The following is a 26,615-nucleotide window of genomic DNA, read 5'->3' as shown; positions in this document are numbered from 1 at the left end:
TTAAACCTTACAATATCTCACATGACTCAAGATTTGCAAAGGTATCTTGGCCTGAGTGACAAAATTGTCCTTTTGTACTTCTGATATGTTTGTTAGGTTGATTGAGAGTCAGTGGGTGAAAACAGGACTCAAAATCAGTTTTGATTGATGAGTCAGATGACACAGCTGAGAAAAAGTAGGACACTGCAGCTTGTGTTCCTTCTAAGTGGATAAAAATAAAGGACTAAATTTTCAAAAGATTCAGGTCACTGAAGTAGGCTTTGGTATTCATTACAGCAGGTGCATGTGGCAATAGTACCCATGGGCTCTTCCAGACCTTGGTTCAGCAAGGCAATGAATTGCACTTATTAAAATTTAACTCTGCTGAGGCAGAAGGGTTCCCTGGAAAACGAACCTGTCCCTTCCTGGCTAGGTGGGAGTATCACACATTAGATGGTTTTGCTTGTATTTCCTCATGTGTGAGCAGCAATTCCTGCTTACTTCATTGCAGTAATGTGGGCCGTCAGCAATGAGGGATAAAGGCCATGGCTGAGGGGTTCAGGTACAGTGTGTTGTTTTGTGCTGCACCCCCAGTGCAGAGGTATTAGACCTCAGAGCTGTTGGTACCGACCACTGGAAGAGATGGATTTGCTCTGCAGGAATGACAAGGGAAGGGTGCCTGCCTCAACGCTCCCCCCCACCATGTGTTGGCTGTAAAGCACGTGCCTAGGGAAGAGAGTTGCCTGGGTTCTTCATCCCGCTAGAACAGTTGTAGGAAAGTACTGGAACTCATACCAGCCTACAGGTAAACATTAAGTTCCTACAGATTGTAGGATCCATTGTAGGATCCATCCAGCACAGGAAATATCCAAGGTCAGACACAAGGGATGTTTTCAGGTATAGCTGACGAGCTGGGTTAGAGCGTTTTTATGTATTAGAGACTGGCAACTATCTGCAAGATGAATCTCTCTTTAGAATTTAAATCCTCTAGGAGTTTAGAGCCCCGAAAAGCCAAGTTGCTGCACATCCTAGCTATCAGCTATGGCTGCAGCAGGAAGAGAGATCCTTTCTCAGAGCTGCAACCCTGCTCCTTCCAGGACCTCTTACTTCTTTGGCTGCATCTAGGCAGCATCTGAAAGTCATCCTAAGAACCTGCCTTGTGGCCCCTGTATGATCCACACACAGGCAGCCACATCCAGGACCAGACCTGTAGGGCTACAGAGATGATTAGGGGACTGGAGCATCTTTCTTATGAGGAAAGGCTGAGAGACTTGGGTCTTTTTAATCTGGAGAAAAGACGACTGAGGGGGGATCCTATCCATGCTTATAAATACTTAAAGGGAGGGTGCCAGGTGGTTGGGAACAGGTTTTTTTCAGTGGTGCCCAGTGATAGAACAAGAGGTAATGGGCAAAAACTTGAGCATAGGAAGTTCCATCTAAACATGAGGAGGAACTTCTTTACTTTGAGGGTGGCAGAGCACTGGAACAGGCTGTCCAGAGAGGTCATGGAGTCTCCCACACTGGAGACATTCAAAACCCACCTGGACGCCATCCTGTGCAACCTGATGTAGGTGACCCTGCTCTGGCAGGAGGGTTGGACTAGATGATCTCCAGAGGTCCCTTCCAACCCTGACCCTTCTGTGACTGTGATTCTGTGACCAGACTTCCCTATTTTAGCAAACTAACTTGGCCTGGAGGCGATGTGTAGTTACCACAAGGTCTCGTATGGGCCAGGATGGTTGCAGTAGTTCACAGTTACAAACAACAGCAGCTTCAAAAACTCCAGCCACCTGAGCCCAACTGCCCAAGGCAGAGTCAAAGAGCAGTCAGTGTCAGGACCAGGCTTCAGCACGCTGACTTGAGTGCATGAAGTCCAAATGCACACACTGTTCAGTCTGAACTAATTACCCAGGTCAGGCAGGCCTTGGAGGCAGTGCTGTGCTGTGTACGTATGCTGGGGCTGAAGCTGAAAGCTATTTTGGCAAGTTAATGTGACCTTTCCATGACTGGGTGAGAGGGTGTGTTAGCTGCCAGTGAAAATGTCACCATTGCTGGGTCCAGGTTTACCTTTCCACACACTGCTGTAACACAAGTCCAACTCAGCCTGTTGCCTAAAATTGATTATATGAGTACACAAACTCTAAGGGAATGCAGACTGAATTAAAACAAGCAAAAGGACCTACCAATTCTCCCTGATGGCAGCTCTAAACTAAAAGACTGGGCCTGGGCCTCAATTAACCAAAACCAGAAATCACAGAAATGCAGCCTAACTACGGAAAAAAATAATTGCGGGCAGGCCATTTAGGTTGTAACCCTTTCTGGGGCTGTGTGTTGTGAAAGTGACCCAGAAAAAGCCAGTGGGCTTTGCTGGCACCATCATCTCCCGGGTGCCCAAGAATCAGCACAACATCTCTGAGACAAAAGCGAGATCGATGCTGGAGGTGATAAGATCAGGAGGGAGGCTTGGACACCCACAACTGTTTGAGTCCACCTCAGCTACTGCATTCTTTTGTTTCCCTCCACAACCATCTTTAACACCAGGCTGCCAAGAAGGGGGAAAAAGTACTAAAAAATCTATAGAGTAGAAGGAGGAGAAATAAAGTATTTTGTGAACTTTTATTTTCAGTACTAAGTATTAAGTATCTTAACTGGTTCTCCTCTTTTCAGCATCTTGAACAAGAGATTAAAAAGACTGATTCTGCTGGCTGGCTGCCACAGGACTTAGGAGGGCAAGGTCACTTTATTTAAAACACTGAATTTTATTTAATGTGATGCTTTAATAAGGTTATGTTGACATCCTGAATTCTCTGAGCTATTACATTCCTTCAATGTTAACACAATCCTACAAATCACAGGTAATTACCTTTCTACCAAGATATGGCACAACTTAGAATATAAGAGTGAAAAGTCTGAGAAAGCACACAATATATATAATTATATACAAACATGTATTTATGCATGTATTTATGTACATATATGCAGCCCTCGTACCTCTTGGACCTATACCTCTTAGAGTGGCCAAGTTCCTCTTTGGATAATGCCATTGGGTAAACCTGATGGCAAGCATACATGAAATTAATTTTTCCATGACATAAAATGCTTATCTTATTAAAAACGTTATCAGTTATTCCATTTGGACAACAAGATCATTGGCTAAATATGAATACTTATTGCAACACTAAGGAAAATTACATTTACGCTGAACGAGGCATGACTCATTCGAGAAAGAAATTGTGCCTGACCATGCATATAAACTTTCTTTATTCTAAATACTACTACTCCATGACGTAAACCTTCCCCTAAATATAGCCCTGAAACCAGGCACATTCATTCTTTTGCTATCACAGATCAGTGCTCTTAACCTTTGTGGACAGCATCGCACCATTAAGTTAACGGCATAAAATGATTTTTTTTTTTTTGAGGAAGCCACTAAATCTCAAGCCTTCTCCCCTCCCTCTCAAGGAGAATGCAGCCAGGCAGGATATTGGAAATGGCACGGACACAGACTTCGCTGACTCTTTTTTTTCCAGGGCAATATTTCTACTGTCACCAGCTTTCTTGGTGATAAATTTTAAAGACCTAAATATGTCTGTACTCTCCTATCATGTCTCCATCCTCCTGCCACATTAAGATGGGAATGAATCCCCTCTTCAAAGATTACTTTTCCTATTAAGTCAGGCTGTGTTGTTTCAATTTTTATAAGATTCACATTATTTGACCCAAATCTGGATGATTCCCTTTAGCCAAAATAGAACACCTTACCCATCTGAAACAGAACACATGGCAACCCATCTGACTGCTTCTCAGCTTAACTATGCTTGTGTTGGTGCCTCTGAGGAGGTGATTCTTATAACTCCACATCCTGCCTGCCCAACGGGAGCATGACATTCAATCAGAGCCACTAGATGACCTTATATTAACTTTTGCAAACGCCCACAAATTGAGTGTTCAGAAACAATCATTCAGATAAATTTTCTTCTACAACAGGAAATGTATTACGTTTCAGCATTCATTTAACTGATACAGAAAATTATGAAGGATTCCACTTCTCAGTTTTATTAAAAAAATATTCATGGGCAGTTAAATGTGGCAGAATCCTTACTGCAAGTGAATTCAGAGAATCTTACATTTATGGCTACGTTTCTTCATGTACGCATAATTTAGGACAGATCAGTCAGACTTCAGCCTTGCTATAACCGCTGAATTTATAGTCATGCCAAATATGAAGAAAAATCCTGAAGGATAAATCAGTTCCCTACTGCTATTCAATATTCAGCTGTCAGGGTGACACAGCTTTGGTACTATTTCATGTTGTCCGCACGTGTAACTGTTTACTGGCTCCCACACCGTCCCGGTTCGTCCCACTCTTCCCCACCACCACCACCACCTCCTCTGTTCAAGGTGCTGTGAGGTCATGCTATAGGTATGCCAGAGCAGAACAGATTTGGCAGGACAAGTATTGCCAAGCTACTGATTTTATTTATCCTGCTTCTCAGGAATTTAGGTTCTTCAGTGTAATTATTTATACTTTTTTTGAGAGAGGAACAACATTTTCTTCTAAGATTGATGTCAAAATGTTCGTGATTTTGCCATGAGACTATTATTTTGGAAAAAAAAAATAAAAAAAATCCTTTCAGTCAACTTGAAACATTCTATGTATTTGAGTCCCTTTTAGTTATTCCTTTTTGGCCACGAAAATATTTTATAGTCTTGATATTAGCAACAGTGCCAAATGTAGGTGTTTCCCTTTCCCCAGACTCATTCCACTCTCAGGGTCTAGAGCTCAGTGATTAGAGCAGCAGAGCCCCAGCATCAAATCTCCTCTTTGCCGTTCAGCATCGGCCACTCTCTGGGCGCTCGAGCACTGTTGCGAGCCACTCTTGCGTTTCGCCGAAGCTACTATTTTTGTCAAATGTCATTTACATTCACTGGACAAAAGACTAGAGTACAGTGGACCCCCTCTCTGGTCACTGTCTGCCACCAGGCTGTCATCTCCCTCCAGCCTACCCACCATCTCCTTGTCTTTCAGTGTTTGGAGGACTTCAGCGTTTCACTGGAAATGCGTCAGTAATAAAAGGTTTTTCTAGTTAACCAAAAAGCTCAGATAAAAATAGGCTGCCATTAACACAAAACCTCTTTATTTCAGTTTCACCTGTCCTAACAGAAAATGTGATTCTCACAGCTCTGAGAGGGCCTTACATTTTTGACGTACGAGAGAGGATTTTCTCAGCCTCAGGATAACACTAGAGAAGCTGCTAACCCAGTGATGTGATGGGGAGAGTTGTCGTATCTCCCCAGGCAGCAGAATTAGACAGATACTAACTTTCTCTGTGGTTTTCCAGCACCCCACAATACAGACATGATTTCTGTCTCAGTTCTATGGGTGAATTAGTGTCTCTCTTCTACCCGTGTAGGCAGGCAGCTTGTATTTGCATTTTCTGTACCCCAGAGAGGAGTTTGGCGTGATAGAGAGCACTGGTATCTACCAATAGTGGGTTTCTTCTCCCTGATAGCAGCTGAACTTCTCCGGCAGTGAGGAGCCCAGTCCTCACTGAGCATAGCCAGTGGATGAGTGATGTGATGATGTGGTACGCTTTATTAACTGGATTCATGTTTTATTAAGAGGGATGATCACAGTAGAATGAAACTTCTGCGGGAAAAAGACTGTTCTGTAACAGCCTGCTCCAGAATGTCAGTCACTCCTTGCTGAAGCATGTTGTGACTTTCTGTTATACAGTACATAACACTGAATACAGTACACTAAATCCACAACTAGCTTGATCCTTGACTAGCAAAACAATGTGAAAATGGACATAGCATACTCTGGAATGAAACTGGAATGACATAATTGCCTTCATGTATAATATTATCATGGTAAATATGATCACTTCAAGGCAGAAAACTGAATATTATGACACCTTCCTGCACATCTATCCCAATGAAATCCGTAATTAAATTACCAGGTTTGTTGAGGGCTTTGAGTTAAAACATGAACATAAACAATGGCAGCTGAAACTCAGACTGTCCAGATGTTTGCTTTGGAAGCAAGAACGTGAATGGTCCCGTGACTCAGCTGTGCTGCTCTGCCATTGTTCCCCCCAGCTCATGCCTCCAAAAACCTGTGGGGGAAAAAATAAAATTAGAAGAGCACTGCAGGTTCTGTTCAGCAGAGTCCTCCTTTTCTCTCTAGCCCAGCGAGCCTCCAAGTGTGAGAGACTTCTGAAAATGGAGAATGAGTGATTCATAAAAATGGAAAACTGAATGAGGCCACTAAACAAAAATGTCCAGCTACCCAGCCACAGTTTCCTATCACCACTGAAGAGAGGTGTGTTCTTAGGCAAACATTATCTAACCCTTAAACAAATATTTAGCTTGAAGGTTGGGAAAATAAATTGTTTTATAGCAAAGACATGCCCATTCCCGATCACAAATACAACTGTACCTACCAGATGTTGCCATAAATTAGATCGTATTATGAAACCTATTTTATCTGGCAAGCTGAGTACGCTTGATGAAAATGGAGCCCAGTATGTCACATATTGTTTTAAATGGCTTTTCTGTTATAGATGGAGACACTCAGTCATTTGGAATTTGAGGGGACAAGTGATTAAGTAATTGGATGGAGTTAGCCAAGCATACCAAATTGGTCAATGAGGTTCCTTGATCTCTTTTTCTCTAACAGTGCTTAAATGCATGCTGTCTTAGTGTGATACAATAAAACATTTTTTTGAATACTCCCTTCAAAAGCTTGTCTGCATTACATTCTTCCAGACAGTATCCATTATTAATTGTCATTGCTATTGATTTAGATTGCCTTTTTCCTACACATCATTGGTTTACAGCAAAAAAATACATTTTAAAGATACACTGACGCTGATGAAAGGTGCTGAAGGGGTGGTGTACAGATGTGACATCTCCGCCTTTGTCTGTCCTTCTGTCACTTCTGGATATACGGCATAGATTTTCTTCAGTTGCTCATTTCAACCCCCTCCAATTTAATTATACTGCACCTCTGTCCGGTGGTACAACTTACACGTATGAAGAAGACACTTTGGAACCATTTACCTTGCAACATTTCAGGAGTTCAGCCACAGGGGAAAAGTTTACCTCCCTACCAAAACACCCCAGTGCCCACGGCGCCCCCTCCCCGGTTGTATGATAGAATGCGCATGCAAAAGGTGCACATGCACACACATGACAGACACACATTTGTAGGCCCGAACACATGTGCACTTGCTCGCTTGGCCCGTCAGGCGGGTACCTATCACATCCCCCAAGTGTGCTATTTGACCACGAATTCAAGCAGCTGCTTGCTGCATGCATGGACACATTTACATTTTGATCACCCAGCAAGGGGGGATGGGGGGTAGGGTTGAGCCCCTGGCACAACTCAGCTGTAGCTGGCAGTGGGGAATTGGCCAGGAACAGGATGAGCCCTTCTGCCAGGCCAGATTCATCCTGCAGCCCAGTGTAGCTTTTGTATAAAAGCAAATGTTGACACATCGTTTTAAGTTTCTAGCACGGAAAACTGTTTCATGCCTTTCATTTCTGTATTCTTTTCCCATTTTAGTCCTTATAGCTTAGAGGGGTACCTCACAACTTAAGGTACGTTGCTGGATTTGATTTACTGCGTCCAAACTCACTGGCTCAGCCCCAGTAAGTTCCTAATTACAAGCTACTGCTTTGTTTCTGTGACTGTACAAGTTGCCATCGGCTGAGATGTGAAAGGGAAGTGGCAGAGCCCTGCAGGATGTGACCAGGGAATCTCCTCTCCCTCCTTTACCAGGAGCTGCCATTAGCCACCTTAAAGGGACACTTTGAGAAACTACAGTTTTCACTGTTCCTTTTCACGTAGTGGGGAACTTCTTTGCGGGTTAACTGTGTGGTTGCTGGCCAGAGTTTGAGGTGGATGAAGAAAGAAGCTTTGGAAGTGAAACTCGAGAAGATCAGTGGTTGGGACCACACAGGGGCTGGCTAGGCAGTGCATTGGTATTCACCACGGACACTCCGAGCACTAGCCGGACACTTTGTACTGTTAAAAAGTATCTCCAGGAGCGCAGCACGGAAGCAAAGACTCATTTAGCTTGGATGGGGCTTCCGGAGGTCACTTCAAACCGTACCCCCGCTGGCCCCATTCTGAAGTTACGCCTCAGCGGACCTGAGGGAGGACATTAACGCCGGCCATCAGGGTTCCTCCTCGGACACGCCGCATCTCCGAACAGGAATTGAGCAGCTTCACACCGCCCCGTCTCTGGGGTCACCTTCTTCTTCTGCTTTGCCCGGCGCCTTTTGAAAAATGGGGAAAAAAAACCAAACAAACCCCAAACCAACACCAACAAAAAATAACCCCAAACAGTGGAAGGAATTGCTGTTTTGGGGGTGGGGGGGGGCTGGCGTTAGCGAGGCGAGGAGATCTCCAGACACACTTTTGGTGTGAAAAGGGGAAGAAATCTCCACAAGGTGTCGGCTCGCCGCCCCGCCACAGAGAAAGGGGGGGGGGGGGGGAGGAAGACTGTGTCTCGGTCGGCTTCACTGAGCGTTACCCGGGTGTCCGTTCCCCGTCGCCCCCCCCGCATCTCCTCCGCATCTCCTCCACCTCCCCTCCCCTCCCCTCCCCATGACTCGGCGACAAGCAAGAGAGAGTAGCAAACGCCGTTTATAACCGGCGGCAGAGGCGTGAGGCGGCGGGGCGGGGCCGGGCCGGGCCGGGCGGTTGGCGGCAGCAGCAGCGAGGCCGCCCCTCAGCCGCGCTACCTGCGCCGCGCGGCCACGTGAGCGCCACATCACCGCCGCTCCGCGCCTTCAAAGTCAGCGGCCGCAGAGAGAGAAAGAGAGAGAGGGCAGGCGGCCGCCGCCGCACCGGCCCCGCTGCCTTTCCCCTTTCCCCTTCCCCCCCCTTCCCCTTCATCTCCCGCCATCCTCAACCCCCGCTTCCCCTCAGCGGCTCGGCCCGGGGCGCAGGCGACCCCCGGCTCGGGAAGATGCTGCAGTCGCTGGCGGGCAGCTCCTGCGTGCGGCTGGTGGAGCAGCACCGCTCCGCTTGGTGCTTCGCCCTGCTGGTGCTGGGTTACCTGCTCTACCTGGTGTTCGGCGCCGTGGTCTTCTCCTCGGTGGAGCTGCCCTACGAGGACCTGCTGCGCCAGGAGCTGGGCAAGCTGAAGCAGCGCTTCCTGGAGGAGCACGCCTGCCTCTCGGAGCAGCAGCTGGAGCAGTTCCTCATGCGGGTGCTGGAGGCCAGCAACTACGGCGTCTCGGTGCTCAGCAACGCCTCGGGCAACTGGAACTGGGACTTCACCTCCTCCCTCTTCTTCGCCAGCACCGTCCTCTCCACCACGGGTAAGGGGGCGGGGGGAGGGGGGGGGAAACGACGGCCCACCCGCCGCCGCCACCGGGAGGCCTTCCGGGCAGGCCCGGACCCCCTCAGGGCCGCGTCGGGGATGCGGAGGGGTTGGTGTGGGGCCGCTTTCCGCGCAGCGTGGGGGGAGCCGGGCCTGTGGGGGGGGAAGACCTGCGACCCACCGCCCCCCCTCACGACCAGGGCCGCGGGGACGGTGCGGGGCCGGCAGTCGCCGGCCCCGCACCGTCCCCGCGGCCCTGGTCGTGAGGGGGGGCGGTGGGGTGCCCGTCTCTTTCTTTGAACTTTTAAATGGTTTTAGGGGTGTCTCCTTAAAGCTCTTGGTCCGCTCTGCGTTTCTTTCAGTGTGGGTTTGTGGAGGGGGTGTGTGTGGGGGGGGGGGGGAGGGGGGAACTGCTAGCCTGGGTGTAACGATGAAGTTAAATTTCAGTTTCGTGTTTTACCTGCAATTTTTGGGTGTAAAAGACCCAAAGATAACGCTGTTTTGCTTCCTAAAAGCAGTTTCCATCGGTAGGTTGAAAAGCTCGAGGGAACGTTCCTTTGGCTGTAGTTTTTTATAACCACTTTAATTTTTTATTTTTTTTTTTTTTACAACAGTTGTGTTTCCCATAAGATTGTAGTGGACAGCCGCCTTGTATATCCTTTACAAGTGCAGGCATTTGCGCTGGGAAGCTGGGCTGTGGTGATTTGGATGTGTCTCACTGCAATAAATAACAGGCTTCTCAAATAAGAAAAGCTTTAAAAAAAAAAAAATAATCACCTTCAAAGTAGTCCAACCAGAGGGCTTTGAGGCTTGGCAGTATATTGATACTACTATAAAAGATGCAATGCTTTTCTTTTTTTTCTTTTTGTTTTTCTCCCCCTGCTCCCAAGTAAGCATCCTTTTTATTATGGGAAATATAATCAGCTGATATCAATAATGACATTTAATAATTACTTGATCTTATTTTGGGGCTTCCTGACTGATTTCAAACTGGCAATGCTTGTCCTAAAAATAGCTGTCATTGAGTTTAGAGATCAGGTTGTCTGCTTGTTATAAGGAGTTGTGGGTTTTTTTAAAAAGTAAAATAGGGTTAAGGGTGTCCCTGTAACACCTCCCCCCTCATTTTAATAACTACAGTTTATAAGAAGAAAGTGACATGCTTGTGACAATTAAATGCTTGTAGTGAATAAATATGTAAGCTTTAATGAACATATAGTAATAATATTGGTGAGAAAAGCATGGAATTGTCTGACTTGATCTTATGATGTCTGTTTCCATTCCTTATCAATTACACTTTCTGGTACTATAAAATGGAAATTTTGTCCGAGGGCTATCTTTGTGTTCAAATCATTTTTTTTCTCTACAGTAATAACCTGCACTTTCAAAAAAGGATATTAAAAAAGGTCCTGCTTTTCTATTTGTTCTTATACAGGGTAGTGTGCGTAACTTCTCTTTTTTTTTGATCAGACATCCAATCCTCAGTCCCTGAAGTTTATTTTTAAAGCTGGAAATATTGATTTCGGAGATGAGTCAATCAAAAAATGTTCACAGTCAGGACAGTGGGGATGGGACTGAGTTGGTAATGCTTTAGTACTGCCTTGCTAAGACATAGCTACAGAATGTTTGGATTTGGTAGGACAGTTCAGGTACAGATATCTCCTGCCCACTGCACATCTGCTCAAGAGCAAGGCATAACCTGGTCCTGCATGTTTAGCTGATTTGATCATAGGGGCCCTATGCGGGAAGGGTTGAAAATGCAAGATAGCATTGTGAAATTGAAAACCTTTTAGAAAACTCCATTTAACAGGCATATGCTTAGAAAACAGAGAGGCCTGAAATACATGTGTTATCATTATTTCTGTGAATTTCAGAAACTGAATTTCATCTAGTTATCACTGATGTAATAGACTAGCCATCAAATGGTGGTGCTTCTTTCTATGTCAAATAGTCCTTTGGGTTGGGCCTCTTAAAAAAAAAAAAAAAAAAAAAAAAAAAAAGACAATTCATCTATTTCTTGTTTTATGCAGTGGCGTTTAGCTTTAGATGTTTTAGCTTTACTTGTTTTACTTGTATAAATAAGAACTTGTACAAGTAGACAAGTATAAATCCAGACCAATATAGTATGTCCAAAACTTGCTCAAATTCTTCCCAGAGCACACAGATTTCTGGTGAGGTGCAATTTTGCCTCCCAACTTACTCTGCACCCGTGCAACAAATCTTTCAAGTCTTTTGAAATGATCATTAAAATGAAAGACAAACAAGAAGCAGAACCTGCCTGGTCATCTCAAACAGCTGTTTGGAAGTGTCTGAACATTCAAAAAATGCTGTTGTATTAAAAACTGTACATGTGAAATGTCCTCTCTTTGCCAAGTACAGTAAGAACAAATGCAGAAAAGAGAACCCTGGTGCTGATGGTACCAGCTGAGGGTTGCTTCTGTGCTAGAATAAGTGAAATGAAATTGCAGGGAGCACTGGGATGTTCCTTGTGTTCAGCTAACTGAATTTGTCATTCATCATGTAAATAAATGCACACCTACACATTGCACAGAACACAAGGCTTATTTCACAGCCTTTTAGTTTTCTATATAAGGAAAGAGTCTAATTTTAGCATCCCTATCTCCTTCTTTTTCCCTCTCATCCTTATTATATTCTTTGGCTTCTTATTAACTAGAGAAAATCCTTGAAGAAAATGATAAAGCCAGTTAAGAATTTGGAAAAATTCTTTAATGGAAGGAGCTTGCTGAATAAATACAGTAAGGCAAATTGTTACTTGAAAGCAATCTATATTGCTGCACACATGGACTGTCACAGGACTGTCACAAGCTGCTTGAAGGACAGTCAAACAAAGGGCAGTGAAATGGACTCGGGGGTGAGGCTTCCTTCAGCAGGTTATAGCAGTGACAGACAGCAGGTTTCTCTTCTAACAACTTTATTCCTCCCTGTGCAACTTAAGCAGTCATGCAGCTTGCCATATGAGCAGTGTGCAAGAGGAAGCAATTTGTTCATTAATCATTGACAATGTGAACACTAAGAATATACAGTTGTGTGCATTTAAATAGCGTCTGTCTTGGAAGCTCCGCAATTTTGACCTTATGCGCATCTATAGTCATCGCTTGTCTCGGTGCTAGATGTCATGAATGAGCTTGCTGAAGCAGTTGTTTCTGGTTGTCTTTGTTGTGGGGCCATCTGTATGAATATGTGTTTTATTTCTAACAATAAAAACAAAGTAGTGTTCGCACTCGCTCTCCCAGGTAGTGCGTTTTCACTGTTCTTGGCCTGCTGTTAGGCTCTAAGATCTTATCCCACGTTGGTGCAATATTGGAATACTGTACTACAGGAATTGTAAACAGAATGGAGTAAAAAAAAGAAATTTATATTAGTTGTGTTGCAAGATATGAAGAGTAAAGGGGCTTCTGTTTGTTGAAGCAAAGGAGATGCCAATTTAGGAACTTGGGGCCTATATTTTTATGTTTGTTTTTGGAAAGGGTCTTCTCAGTTTAAGGATATCCTGTGGCCTTTTATGCAAAGGGCTAGGATAGCCTTGTCCTGATCTAGGGATTTGCGGAGGAAGGGTGACAAGAAGTTGCATCTTCTATGATGGCAATGCATGTTTTCATTTATTGGTTAAGAACAGGCTGGAGTCTCAACTGAGGCACAGGAGTCAAGACAGTAAGAGAAGGGAGGAGAGGGCTGCTAGTGTTCAACTGCTGCTGAAGCCTGTAATGTGGTTGTCTGCAACCTGGTTAGTATGTATAGAATCGTTATGGCTGTTAAAGACCTTTAAGGGAAAAGACCTTTAAAGATGCTTTATGTCAGCATCTTCTCCAGAATTTAGCCTGTACCAGTTTTAATGTTGGCGCTGAGGATGGGTGTATTACACTGTTACAAGGATTGACACCCACGATCCATGATGTACTGAATTCAGGGTTCTGCTTGCTGTATTCTGAAGAGAGTAAGGAACATCTACGCAGTAGTTGTAGCTAAATGTTGACAGTGTCTCTTACCTTGGAACTGCTTCATTGAAGGACTAGTAAAGAAACAATATGGCTTTCGGGGAAAGTTTTGCATTCAAGTTAAGTAGCTTATATGAAGCCTACTGTCAAAGCAATATGAGGAGTTTATTAATGCATATATCATTTGATTTGTAAGGCTGTTCTCTGTTAGGTCTGTTTCTCAATAAGCATTGCTACTGATGATTTGCAAGAGAAACTAAACTACGCCTTTATGAAAGACAGCAGGCTAGGAGATTGTGCTGGCGTCACTGGATGTCCTGCAAAAGAAGGTCCAGTCCATATGAAGAGACCAGGGAGAGAGAGAAGCCTGTCAGTCTCCATCATTTTCTCCACTTTCTTCTGTCAAGAGGTGGTCTTTCTTGCATTTCTTCCTCCTCAGGGGAACAGACCCCACACCCAGTGCATATTTAGTGTGCAGTACAGATCTTAACAAATCCATGGAAGATTAGGGAATGCCATGAAAGCATCGTGATGTCTTTGTAATGCTCCATTGTAAGATTCATATGCTCTCACCTCTATTGTGAGTGGGTGGAAGAGGCTACTTGGGTCTTTCACACTTCATGGAAGAATGTGAATTTAACTTAATGAGATAAAGTTCACAGAGGCTTTAAGGCAAGCAGAATTTTTTGTCCGATACTTGAATTTAATGTAAAACGCATATTTTATTTTGCTGGCATCAGAATATGTGGCCTGTGTCCCTGAAGATGCCTGTATTAGTCCATTAATACACACCGAATAAATAAATTTCATGATTCATACCAAATGTACGTCTAAAGACCTGTCATAAGATTCTCTGTTGCCTCTCGTATGAAAATGTACAGACTTTGTGATGGTTTAAATTCAGATCAGTCTCACTAGTTGTCACCTCTGACTCTGGCAGAAAACTAAGCTTTATTGTACTACTGCTCTGACTGGAGCATTCATGGGTCATTTAAACAGGAGTGACAAATTGCAGCTATTCACCAGGGTGGGGATGCCGAACTTTGGGAAGGAACTTTGTTTCGCTTTCAAGAGTTGTTACTTAGCAACCACATCTACAGGAAAAGGTAATTTGCTGGGGATGATCTAGGAGACAAAGCGAGATTGTGCGGCACTCTGCAACAGGGTGTTTTTTGTACTGGAGTGCTTCTAAGAAAAGCAAAGGAAATGAAGAGGTAGGTTGAGAAAGATGCCAGAGGAGGAGGATTACATTCAATAGGCCAACTGTTTGGCCACTGACTTAGGATGTGAGAAACCACATTCTTTTCCCTCCTTTGCTTGGAGGGATTTGAACCCACGCCCCAGGAGAGTGGCTGAATGCGTCAGGGTATTCTGGAACAGGGTAGTTATAGCTACTGTCCCCGAGGCTGTCCGCTTCCATATAGATCAGTAGACTGTCCTGAAACCAAGCGTCCCACCTCTTCCATTAAGCAATATAAACACAAAGTGAAAGAGACATTCTGTCTGCCTGTGTGTGTCTGCTTTCCTCTCGGGGAAATTTCCTGTATTTTATACACTGTAGAACAGCTCCAGACTTGCTGCTGTCATATTCTAGTCTGGCCCCAGGGTTAAGGTGCTGTCTCCTGGGACGTGGGAGGTTTCAGTTGAGTTCTGCTTAATGCCATTCTCAGGACAAGGATTTGAACTAAGGTGTCCTCTTCCTAAAGACAGCTAGAAAACAAAAAGACTACTATCTAGGGAAGCTGTAAGAGGAGGCAAGAGGAATATCTATAGGCAAGTACTGAGAAAGCAGATTGGATATTTCTGGTCTCCCTGTCTTACAACACAAAAACATGGAAACACTCAATGAAATTAAAAGAAAAAATCAAATTTAAAACCAGAAAAGAAGGGACTTAAATTTAAAAAAAAAAAAAAAAAAAAAAACAAAAAAAAACCAACAAACAACCCCCCAAAAAACTACTAACCAACCCACCAGAAACACAAACCAAAAATGTCTTGTATGAATATCTCCCAAATACCTGTATTTGTCAAAATCAATGATAGTAAACTTTTAGGGAAGTGTATTAGGCTCTGTGCTTCAGGACACAAGTCACTCATTAGTTACAGTTACAGCCAACAGACCAGTCACGTTCTCTCTTGTGTGTCCAGGACAAAGGGACAAAGTTCTTGTTTTCCCTACTGAAGTAGGCAGCAGTGGAGAGGAAATCTGGGTCTGTCCTGTCTTGTGTTCCAGGCTGGGTGGCAGTTCCTGGTTTCTTATGCGAGTACAGCAATCAGCTGTGCCAAACTCCTGCTTATGCTTGCTGAAACACAGGGTGGCAAAAGTAGCTCTAATCCAATGTTTATGCTTAACAGGCCAATGAGTAGTAAAAACCATCTCCTGGCAGAAATCTGAGAAGCCATAGAGTAGCATGACTGTAGTATTGTTTGGAGCAGTGCTGGCTGCTGATGGATGGAGTGTCTCTCTTAGGAGCTCTGTCCTCGCTTCTATGTTCCACTTGCCTTGCTAAATTCCCAGTGATGAGAAGCCAGCCCAGCAGCGCTCCACAGGTGAAGAACTGCAACTGCTGCCTCTGTAGTCTTTCTGTCAGGTCTAGGGTCACCGTTCCTCTGCAGAACTACACAAAAAAAATAAAATAAAAAGATCACAAAACCAGTCCATTGAACTTACTGTGATACATAGAGTGTAACTGGGGTCAGGACTGAGTTAATGGTGTTCTGCCCTTGGCTTATTAATTGACTCATTTTTTGCAATGCTAACTTTGTTTCTCTATTGTTTTTTTTTTTTCCTAATTATGTTAAAATTATTTGCTGTTTGTCATAGATGGATTATGTGGCCTCCTGTTACTCTATTATTATTTCTAATTATTAATCTGGCTTTAATTTATTCTGTGATGTTTGCATCTTTATTGAAAGGAAGAGAGTAATCTCTCAAAAAATTGACTTTCTTTAAAAAGTTTTTGTTTGTAATCCTTTTGCAAAGCTGGAATTTTTGTTACCACTTTACTGACATCTCCAAGCCAAATTCTAAGCTAAAAGTTATGTACACTTTCGGAACAGGACTTCTAAAATTTAACAATCAAATCCTGCAGTTACTGTCCATTGCTGAGTAGGTTTTTTCACTTTTTTATGTGAATATAATTTAAAATGTCTTCTTTCAAAGCTGTAGTTTCTCCTGTTTTCATTTACTTGTTAGCTGTTTTTGTTCTTTGTTTCACTTTGGCCCACTGCATCATCATTTTAATAATCTATGGGGGTTTTGGATAGAAGAACATCATAATCTATGGAGAAATGTCTATGTTAGCCACTACTTCAGGTTATTTATAGAGTAGGCCACAAGCTGCTAAACCATATGAAGACCAGCATATTTCTTGGCATGTGCAGAAGTGGAATTTTAGCAATTTGCAAAAAATTAGGATACCTACAAGAGTTTTGATGCCTTCAGGATTAAAGAATAGCAATAAAGTTTATTGGGAATCAGCTACCTGAATTCCTGCTGTCTCTCTGGATCTGGCCTCAGTTGCTTGAAGGTTATGATATTCATACAAAATTTAGCCAAGATCCTAGTTACTGATGATGACCCAGAAGAGAAATGTGTCAGTTTGTTTTTTCAGTTAAGAACCTAGCTGAAACCTTAAATAGATTGTGTTTTTCGTGAGGACAAAACAGTGATGTGGTCCTGGTTAATACCAGGACTGAAAGGAATGAATGAAGCAAAGCTTTTCAAGTGGCTGTGCTTCAGAAAAGTACTGGAGTGGCTTTTGCAAGAACAGATGGATTTTCTTTCACTTGAAAAGAAAAAGATACATGTTCATCTCTGAAAACAGAGTATGAAAACTTCATTGGAGGAAAAGCACATATGAATCAAAATGGTATGCCAGCTGTCACCAGACCCCAAACAGTTCTTAACTGATGCTTCCTAGGTATTACCATAGTCTGTACTCTAAACTGATTCTGTTCTGGTAGCTTAAACAGCTTCAGAAGGTATCACTGCAACTTTGAGGAACTGGGGGAATGCAGAAGCATGGAGGTCGCTTAGGCAGTATTCCCTGATGGCAGCTGAGGGAGGAGGATGGTCTGGGAAACAAGTTTTGCCAGCAGAACAAGCCAACCCAGTAGTCTTCTGAGTACCTCTGCTCTTGTGTGTGAGAAAGTCAGGCTGTGCCCTCTGACAAAGTTGCATACTATTTACCAGTAGAAACTTTAACAGCAGTTTTCCATCTTTCTCCTGAAACTCGTGAGTCCAGACTGTTGTTATGTGAACAGGGAGTAGAGGCTCTCTGCATCTTTTTACTGCCCTCTACTACAAAGTGAAAACTTCTGAAGTAACCAGAACTTCTATACAGAATGTTTTCAAGCATAACTTCATACAATTGCAAATGCAGCTTTTGAGAGAACTGGTACCATGGGAAATGGGTTTTTGTCATCTTTTTTGCTACTCGTGCATTTCATGTTCCACACATGGAATGTATTTTCTGAATATGTTAAAAGTCCAAAAATGAAAATAAAAAGCTTAAAATGTACCTCTGAACTCCATGATATATGTAGTATCTGAGTACCTTCTTCTGTGTCTTTCAATTATTTAAAGACTGTTTAAATCAAATCAGCTAAATAACCTTACAGTGTTTAGCAGTAGCTACTTCACAAATGGTTTCTAAGTGTAGAAATATGAGTTGGTTTAAGGGCGGGGGAACACCAACCAAAATCAGATATTGAAATGATAGGGTTAAAACATATTGTACTGTTCTTTACATTATTTTTTTTTTTATAAGCAGAAGCTTAATTCTAATGATAGATGAATCTAGCTTCAGAACTTTGGCTTTTGCAAAAGAAAATTCATTTCAGGCAGCACTTAGATTTTGGGACTTAGTTTCTTTGTTGTACTGGCTGTATTATATTGCTAGTTGTAGTATACTGAAATGACTGTAAAAGGAATAATTTTTTGCACTTTACTGAAAGTATTTTATTTAGAGGTTAAACTTTCTTCATTCAGTGTTTACGGTAAAGGCACTGCATTTAGTTGCTATGACTATAAGCCATTAAAACAGCAAATAAGTTACACATTTGCTTCAGTGTGTTTCCTGCAATGTCGTTAAAAGCTGTATACCAGGTTTTTCATATAGAAACATGCAGTGAGACTAATAGTATGAGCATGTGATCTGTTGGGGAAAGAAAAATAGTCTGCCCTACAGAAAATTTTACCACTCTAAAGCCTGCTGGGAATTGTCTGGAGTGCACATCGGCTTTTGCATCTTCTTTTCTGTAGTAATGTGGCTAAAGGTGACACGAGTATCCTGAAGCTAAGCTAGACACAGAACTGCAGGGAAAAGGTCTCCTGCATCAAGGAAAAAGCAGGCAGCCGGCTCAACAAGGATTGTAAAATTTACTGTTGTTTCAGAAAAATCTCCTCTTCTGTTACACACAAGGGTTAAATACATACTAAAACTATAATTATTTCAAAATGTGAGAAGATTTCTCAGCATTAAGAGACAAAAGTACTCCTTGAGAAGATCTCAAGGCAGCACTACCTGGAATGAGGCTTAGGCATGTTTTTATTTTAAAGCCTGTACTGAATTGCCTCTTAGGTGACACTTAGTCTTTTACTTTCTTTGTTATTTTAAACCTACATGGCACACTATGAACACATATTTTGCTCAGTCGAGCTATTAAAATGTGATTGGCAGGCTTAGCGATTGCAACATGCAACAGTAGTGCCAAAGTCCAGAGGCAAGCTAGAGTAGGTATCCTCCTTTGTTTACAATTTAGTTTGAAAAGGGGTTTGTTACTTCAGAGTCATCAAATGCAAAGACAAAGCAAAGATCCTGATTTCACCTCCTCTCCCATGGGCTGGGATTGTACTATACATGTCTTTAAAGAAAGCTGTAGTGGAAAAAAACCCTTGTGTTCAGAAAGTAGCAACGTTTTCAGAGATCTGCTAAAAAATTCAGTAGCTTGGATGTTTAACTCTTGGGGACTTCTTTGTAGAATCTCACTTGATGACAGGGGGAAAAAGAGCCCTGAAAACTGCTTGTTGTATTTAAGATTAATGTCAGAAGGCCATGAAATCTCTACTCTGTGTATTATTTAAGTAGCTATTTACCCAACTGTGTGCTGTACAAGAATGGCGTAGATCTTTCTCTTTGAAGCCTACAGCCTAAAGGAAATGAGAAAACCCTACAGCAAACTGGAGAACTTCCATCTCTTGTAGAGTTTTGGAAGCTCTAGGCTGTATGATTTACTAATGGGCAATTACATTCTGAACACTTCACAGCATGTCTTGTTACTTATTTTCATGGCTATATTTTTATTTAGTATTGGAATGCTGACTCGGCAGTATAGCAAAAATTACTAAGGCTCAAAGACGTATAATTGTGTTACTGTTTGAAAGTCCTAGCTCCTGTAAACTGTAGGAGTGATGCACAGAAATGAATGCAAGATGCTGTAAGTAATTTGAGTGGCTAATAGTTAGAATCATAGAATCAGTGAGGTTGGAAGGGACCTTTAAGATCATCAAGTCCAACCATTAACCTACCCTGATAAAAACACCACCACTCCTAAACCATGTCCCTAAGCACCTCATCTACCCTTTTCTTAAACACCTCCATGGATGGTGAATCCACCACCTCTCTGGGCAGCTTATTCCAATGTTTAATAACCCTTTCAGTTGGCAATGAAGCTCTCTTATGTAAGGGTAAGAGATTGTTTAATTTACCTATGTGCATCTGCACGTCTGTTGAGAAATCCAGGCCCCCAACTTGGCTTCTGGTCCACTGCTGCAACTCCAGTTGGGCAAGCAAAGAACTATGAACACTATATGATGTTGCATTGTGTGAATCAACAATTCTCATTGATAAGAAAACAGTAAATATAAGGGCTAACTCCTGCCATAGTTCATTAGTGGAGTTATTATGCACTTACATTCTGCCTATCTATAGTGCAAAGATAAATCTTTATCTTTTAATCATATCTTTTAGTGCAGCTATTTGTACTAAGTGAAGCCAGCGGGGTGTTCAGGTCATGCTTTCTGGGGGTTATTCCCACCTGACAGAATTTTGTACAATGCTTCTGGGAAAATGTTGCTGACACTAGAAGTTATTATTAGCCGTGAGCCTCATCCAAAGCAAAAGACAGAAACTCTCTCAACAGCTCAAACAGAAGTTTCCTTGCGTTATACCATGTCCTTAGATGCCACGAGGGAGAAGGTGATAATCTTTCACATTTCTGAACCAACTTTTATCAGTAGATCCTGAAGCACAGGCATACCGGGAACTGCTTTACTGATTAGAGCACTTATTATTATGTTCTGTGTCTTGTGAGATTAGACGGTTATTTCTACATGTGTTTTGCAAAAGGATGAACAAAGACAGAGAGAAAAAACAGTTGTGAAAGGTCATGTAAGAGTCATTAGAATGGTTGAGAATATGAGCCTATGAATTTTGTCTTGCAGTTCTCAGTTCCTGCTGCTAGGCTTTGTTCCCATACGGTAAGCTGATTTCCCATCCTGTGGATGCACTTCAGCATGCTTTCATTTTGTTCCATTGCATTGAATATTCTTTTTTCCTTTAGTAATAGTTTTGGGGTTTTTTTTCTGCTCAGTAATATTAGAGGAAATTCCAGGTACTTAAATAGGGACTTACAGAAGGCATATCAAAGTGTGCAATAGACATTTCTATATCTTTCCTTCAGTGGAAACGGCAGAAATATTGCCACTCCCTTCTAAGATGTTGTTTGGTTGTGTACTCTGTGTAGAAAAGAAACTAAACCTTAGTTAATACGGCCCACGTAATTTACCAAATGCGCGAGTAGCCTTTGTGGAAAGAAGACAGTGTTTACTCTGCTTCAGCATGCTGGTTGCCTCTCCTTATACTTAGTAAAATGTTTGCTCAGGGTGATGTAAAACAAAACGGGCTGAGCCTACCCAACAGCTCTGTCAGTGGAAGGAAGATGTCTTGGACTCCTGATTCCCACCCTGTGGTCCGAGCTTATTCCCTGTGCTAGCACTGTTGCCTGCTGGACCACAACAGTAAGCCAAGTCAGTTTGTCAGACTAGAAGAAAAATATTCACTTTCTGCTGTGTTGGTTTGCTCTGAGTTATTGCAGTCAGGTAAACAAGCAATGCGAGAGGGGGTGCGCCCACGTAGAGAAAAGGATCTTCGTTCTCAGCAGTAACTCTGTGATTAGATTAGACGTTTCATGTAACAACTTGGTGGAAGCATGGAAAGAATCAAAAGTGCACAGCCAAATTAACAACAGAGGTAAGAAAGGAACTGGCAACCTAAGAACGCATTTCCTGTAATGACAGTGTACCTGATAATGGCTGGCTGCCCCTTGTAAAGGAGCATTATTTCAAGCAGGATTAAAATGATGGGCAGCAAAGCTGGACTCCTCTTTGTTGATACAGATGCCACCAGTAATCTATCTGGTATATCTCAAGTACACACATCTCAAGGGGGACTTCATTTTTGTTATGTGATAAATTGCATTGTCTTTGAAGCTAGTAAGGAAGTAACACAGACATACCATTGTGTTTAGTTACTGTAACTAGCTTACAAATTGTAATCATTGAGAATTACAAGAAACTGGATGCTTCCTAGGGCCAGACACTTGAAAAGAAATTCCTCCACTGAAAAGATGTGTTAATTTTAATTTACACGTTGCTGCCCCAGGCTGTTCAGTGCTAGGCCTTTATTTTGGATTTACCAACCATTTTAAATTCCCCCTCCCTTTATATTGAGGTCTGAGAGGTGCCACTTACAGCATCCTGCTTTCCTTAGAGAGTCACAGGTTGCAATCAGTCCAACCTTTTTCACGTTGGCCACAGTTTTCAAATGCAAGCACTGACAGGAGGGTGCTGAACATGAGAAACTTTAGTATGAATCAGTCTTCAGCCTGGATGATTGCGAAGTGTTTCTGATATGTGTGCAACCTTAGCTTAATGGGATTTAAGGAAACGGGACTCAAAATCAGTGTTGACTGTCCTTGACTGCCATGGTGGGTCCAGAACTGTGATTGAGCTGTTGGAGCATTTTTAGTGAATTGTCCTACTGTTTTAATGCTGCCTGCTTTCATTATATGCAGGGCTATCATATACTGTCCCTGAGAGGTTAGAATGATATATTTTCACTAGGAAAATCATCCTATAGTCGTAAGAATTTATGGAAACATCAAATATCCCACTAAGAGACATTTCTCTAACAAGCTGAAGAGAGGTTCACTGTTTTAAAATAAATTGCCATTCATCTAAACAGATAATATAGTGTTTGAAAACCACACATCATTTAAGTTGCTCTATATCTTTATATTGCTGGCTAAATGTCTTGTATCTGTAGTTTGCCTTTCTAAATGCTACATGACTATTTTTCAAGAACTTCTCTAGATATACAAAACTGTCTACCTTTCATCCTCTTACAAACAGAAATAGTACGTGTAACTACAATGCTGTTCTCTTCTTTTGCCTTTTTTTATTGGTAGGACATACGGTTGTGATTATCCTGGATACCCCGATTCCAGTGTAACTAATCAAATTTATGGTTCCTACAATTAGTGTTTGTTATGCAGGATGTCCTAAACATGTGAATGATCCAATAGGTCTAGCATGTTTATAAAATTTGCTTATGGTTCAGTAACAACAGTTGAAGTATTTTGCCATTGTGCCCTGCAAAATGTTCTATTTTCAGCATGAAACTGTGAGTATATTCAGATGGCAGAGTAGCATCAAGCATCATATTTAGGACTGCGATTTAGAATTTAGAATAAGCTATCTCATCAGAAAAAGTGTCTCACTTTGGCCCTTGTGTAAATATTGTCTCTTAGTTTCTCTTAATTATTATTTTTAAGTTAGAAATGAATAATCCAGATGGAATATGCCATGTGTAAAAGTGGAGTCTGATGTACTTCAGTTCTGTGTGGTTTTGTTAATTGCTTTAGTGTTTTTTGCTATTTGTGTTAAATTGATTTGCTTCTACTTTGCTTTATGTGCTGTTGAATTCTTCATGTTTCTGAGAAATAGCTATTAAAACAGAAGACAGAAATAGGATTTATTTGTATGCAAATGCATTATGATTGATTTAGACATGAAATATTGAAGTATCTTACAAAGATAGGTAAGGACTATGTGTCTTCCTCTGCCAAACAAGGCAGCTGATGCTAGTAATTTCCCTGAGTTCCACATGTTAAATCAATAATAAGATTAGAAGTATAAATTCCTATTCCCCTGCTGTATCTAGTAGATAACACTTTTTTCCATGTGAGGTTGCATTTTAATGCAAAGATACTGCTTACAGATTTGATTTTAACTCCACAGCGTGAAATGGCCTAATTTCTTAATGTTGTGTGATAATTCCTTACTGCCCACAATACCAGTTTATTCGCTGTTTTCATGCTCTGTTCTTTCTGATGGTGAAATAAAGCAATTTCTGTTTCAGAACTGGAGGTGGGAAGCATACTAATTTGCAGCTGGTTGTTTCTTTTTATTCCCAGATGGTAGGAAGAACAACTGTGGCTCATTTCAGTCCAAGAAATGATAACTTAGCAAGACTAGATAGGTATTCTTCCCTAATTGGATACGTGATTAAAGCACTGCGGTTAAGTGCTGCTGCAACACATTCAAAGCTTTTGACACATCCCAAGGTGCATTTGGGATGGTAACAGGTGCAAATTATCAATTTTTAGAAACCTCTTCGCAGTAAACCGCATCAGACTGCAAGTGGAGTACCATACTGCACAGGTGCTGGGCTCGGCAGCGGCAGCTGGCACATCCCTGTGGTACAGCATGCATAAACAAGGTCTTTCAAGTGGTGGAAGGCCGAAGTAATTGATAGAACTTTAAAACCTGTTACAGGAATATTAGGGGAGGTGGGGAGAGAGAAAGTTGCAGTATGAAATGAAACTGTGGTTACAGACCTTTTCTGGAAGGAAAAAACTCCAGTCTCTTCAGAAGGTGTGTATCCTCTCAGCTTCACTGCCAGTTAGATGCTAAATGCATCTTACCTGTTAAATGTATTTTTCCATAGGTGCAGACTGCCATATCTAAAGGTGAAATCTGAAAGTCTTACTGTTTTGTAAGACATATCACCTTTATGCTTCAGTCCAGGTAAAAGTCTCATCGTGCTTTTTACCAAATTAACAAGAGAAATGAGAAGATCACTATCACGGACAAACTACTGGCTAAATTTAGTCAATAATGTTATTTTTCTCTTTCCTGGTGACTCTGCCAAAACATTTTCAATGCTAAGTTTTTTTTCCTACATTGAATATTTAAGGATGTGAATCCCAGGAAAAACTGCAGAAGGGCTTATACCCCTTTCAGTACCTTGAAGTTGGTTTTGAATTTCTTAAGAAGGTTTTTAATGAACCTGTTTCATTGATTGCATGTTGATCTTGGTGATCAGTGGCTTTAAAAATCTGTTATTGTGGGAACTCTGCTGCACACACGTTGCTAAACATAACAGTGCAAAAATGCATAACAAAAAACCAGCACAAAACCTTGTCTTGTTTTCTAACACTTCAGAGAACTACAAGTAAAGCTTTCCTAATAAAGCTAATTCATATTTCTCTTTTATCAAATTCAAGTTTTTGAGACTTACAGAGTTTGTTCTATCAGGAAACATTCATAATAAAATAGTCTGTTGTTGGAGCCCCTACTTTGATACAGATTTTTGACCATCTGTTGCCTAGTGGGCAGGTAAACCAATAAAAGAATAATCGGAATTTTCCTGGCTGAATTCTCAGAGGAGCCCTCAGGAAGTCTCACTTTGCTTTTGACCTGTTGGTTGGATTTTATTCAGCATACTTCTGTCATTTTCTTTTTTTTTCATTGGAAAATGAATCTGAGATAACAGGGAAAATAACTGTTGAAACAAGGTACATGTTTCTTTACTTATGCTAAATCTTTGCTAGAGGCAAATCTAAAGATGTGATATTTGTATTTTGGATAGGTATTTCTAGAGATGTGCTGTTATTGAGAGATTTGGGGGGGGGGGGGGGGGGGGGAGGGGAGAAAAAAACCCAACACCAGATGGATTCTGGTTTGATTGCAGTTTAACCCTTAAATCTAGGATAACACTGAAAGGAACCAAATTCTAATATAAAGACTTCATGTTTAAAAAAAAAAAAAAAAAGTAGTTAACTTCAAAAAAACAACAAAAATCCCGAACAGCAAACCCAGAAATGCATGTGTATCTCCTGACTATCATCTGTGGTGGAAGTAAAGCCGGAGTGCTTTGCCACAGAGGTTTAGCAGACCTCTGTCTGCTGAACACACTTGCATATTTAGTCTTTGCTCCTGCCTCGAGCACAGTGTGAAGCCATGCACACGCAGGGCATGAAGTCTTTAATGACACGACACTTCAAAAAACACGACTGAAGTTGTCAGGGCTCTGTGGGAGCAGAGGTGCAGCCCACATGAACCTCATGTCAGGCTGAAGGTTTAGTGTGTCACAACAAAAAGGAGTTTTTCAATGGACAGTTTGATAGGAGCTGCGTAGCTTACAGCTAGGGTTTGAAAAGTCTGCTCTCGCAGGGTGAGTGGGAAAGCTTTGCCAGCTGAGTGCCTGGAGGTCCCAAGCTCTTCCTGCAGAGAGCATGTCCTTTCTAAAGGCATGTTTACTAGCCCTGGAGTGGGTTATGTGCCTCACCTGGAGTCCTGCCACCCTTGTCTTACACATGGTAGGTCCCTTTTGATGGTGAGCAACACGTGCATTTGTGTAGACTGTGCTGGAAGGGTCTAACAGTTCCCTTGGGTTGATAATGTCTGCTTTGCTCATACATAATGTATCCAGGCAGGATTAGCAAGATCTGATGTCAGGTGGTGGCATGAGAGTCCTATCGTTTTCCATTAAAAGTTAATATCTTTTGAGTCGTATTTCTCTCTGATACTTTTGTAGAGAAGAGATAGTATTGCACCAAATACTTGCTAATAATCATCTCTAATGTGGGAGGGACGTACTAATTTCTGTACTACTTCATCTGCATTTGATTCCTGTGCAGTGGATTCCACCTACTGTTGCGCTGCTCTAGTACAATGCGTCCTTCTACTCTGCAGTATCTGTACTGAGCATTTCCTTGTAACACCCTACACACACCCACTGCCCCATATAGACCTTAACTGCTGGTATGGGAATGACTTCATCATTAGCATCACTGCTATATAGTTGTAATGTTTTTCTCTTACTTCATTAACTACTAACTATGGGTCAATACTGACTAAACTAGCAGTCACTGTAAATGGTCAAAATGTTAGTGCTTGCTAGCCATTCGGTATGACCGTCAGACGATAGCCTTTGCATCTGGTGTGCATTGTCTTGCATGGTGGTGTGAGCAACACATGGATGAACTTTCTGATGAA

At 42.0% G+C, this 26,615-nt stretch overlaps 1 protein-coding gene across 1 annotated transcript in view; it reads left to right on the top strand.

Moving 5' to 3' along the window:
* Positions 1–8,960: 8,960 nt before the first annotated feature.
* Positions 8,961–26,615, top strand: part of KCNK1 (potassium two pore domain channel subfamily K member 1) — a gene marked incomplete at both ends in the record, with an annotated part of 32,747 nt that continues 15,092 nt past the window's right edge. Inside the window, one exon of the mRNA XM_082480831.1 lies at positions 8,961–9,315. Within this exon, the coding sequence (XP_082336957.1) occupies positions 8,961–9,315 (355 nt within the window). The remainder of the gene's footprint in view (positions 9,316–26,615) is intronic.

Source organism: Vanellus vanellus (assembly GCF_965231255.1).
Source record: "Vanellus vanellus genome assembly, chromosome: 3".
In the NCBI taxonomy this organism is placed as follows: domain Eukaryota; kingdom Metazoa; phylum Chordata; class Aves; order Charadriiformes; family Charadriidae; genus Vanellus; species Vanellus vanellus.
Note: the sequence above shows the minus strand (reverse complement) of the source record. Positions and strands in the feature narration are given on the sequence as shown.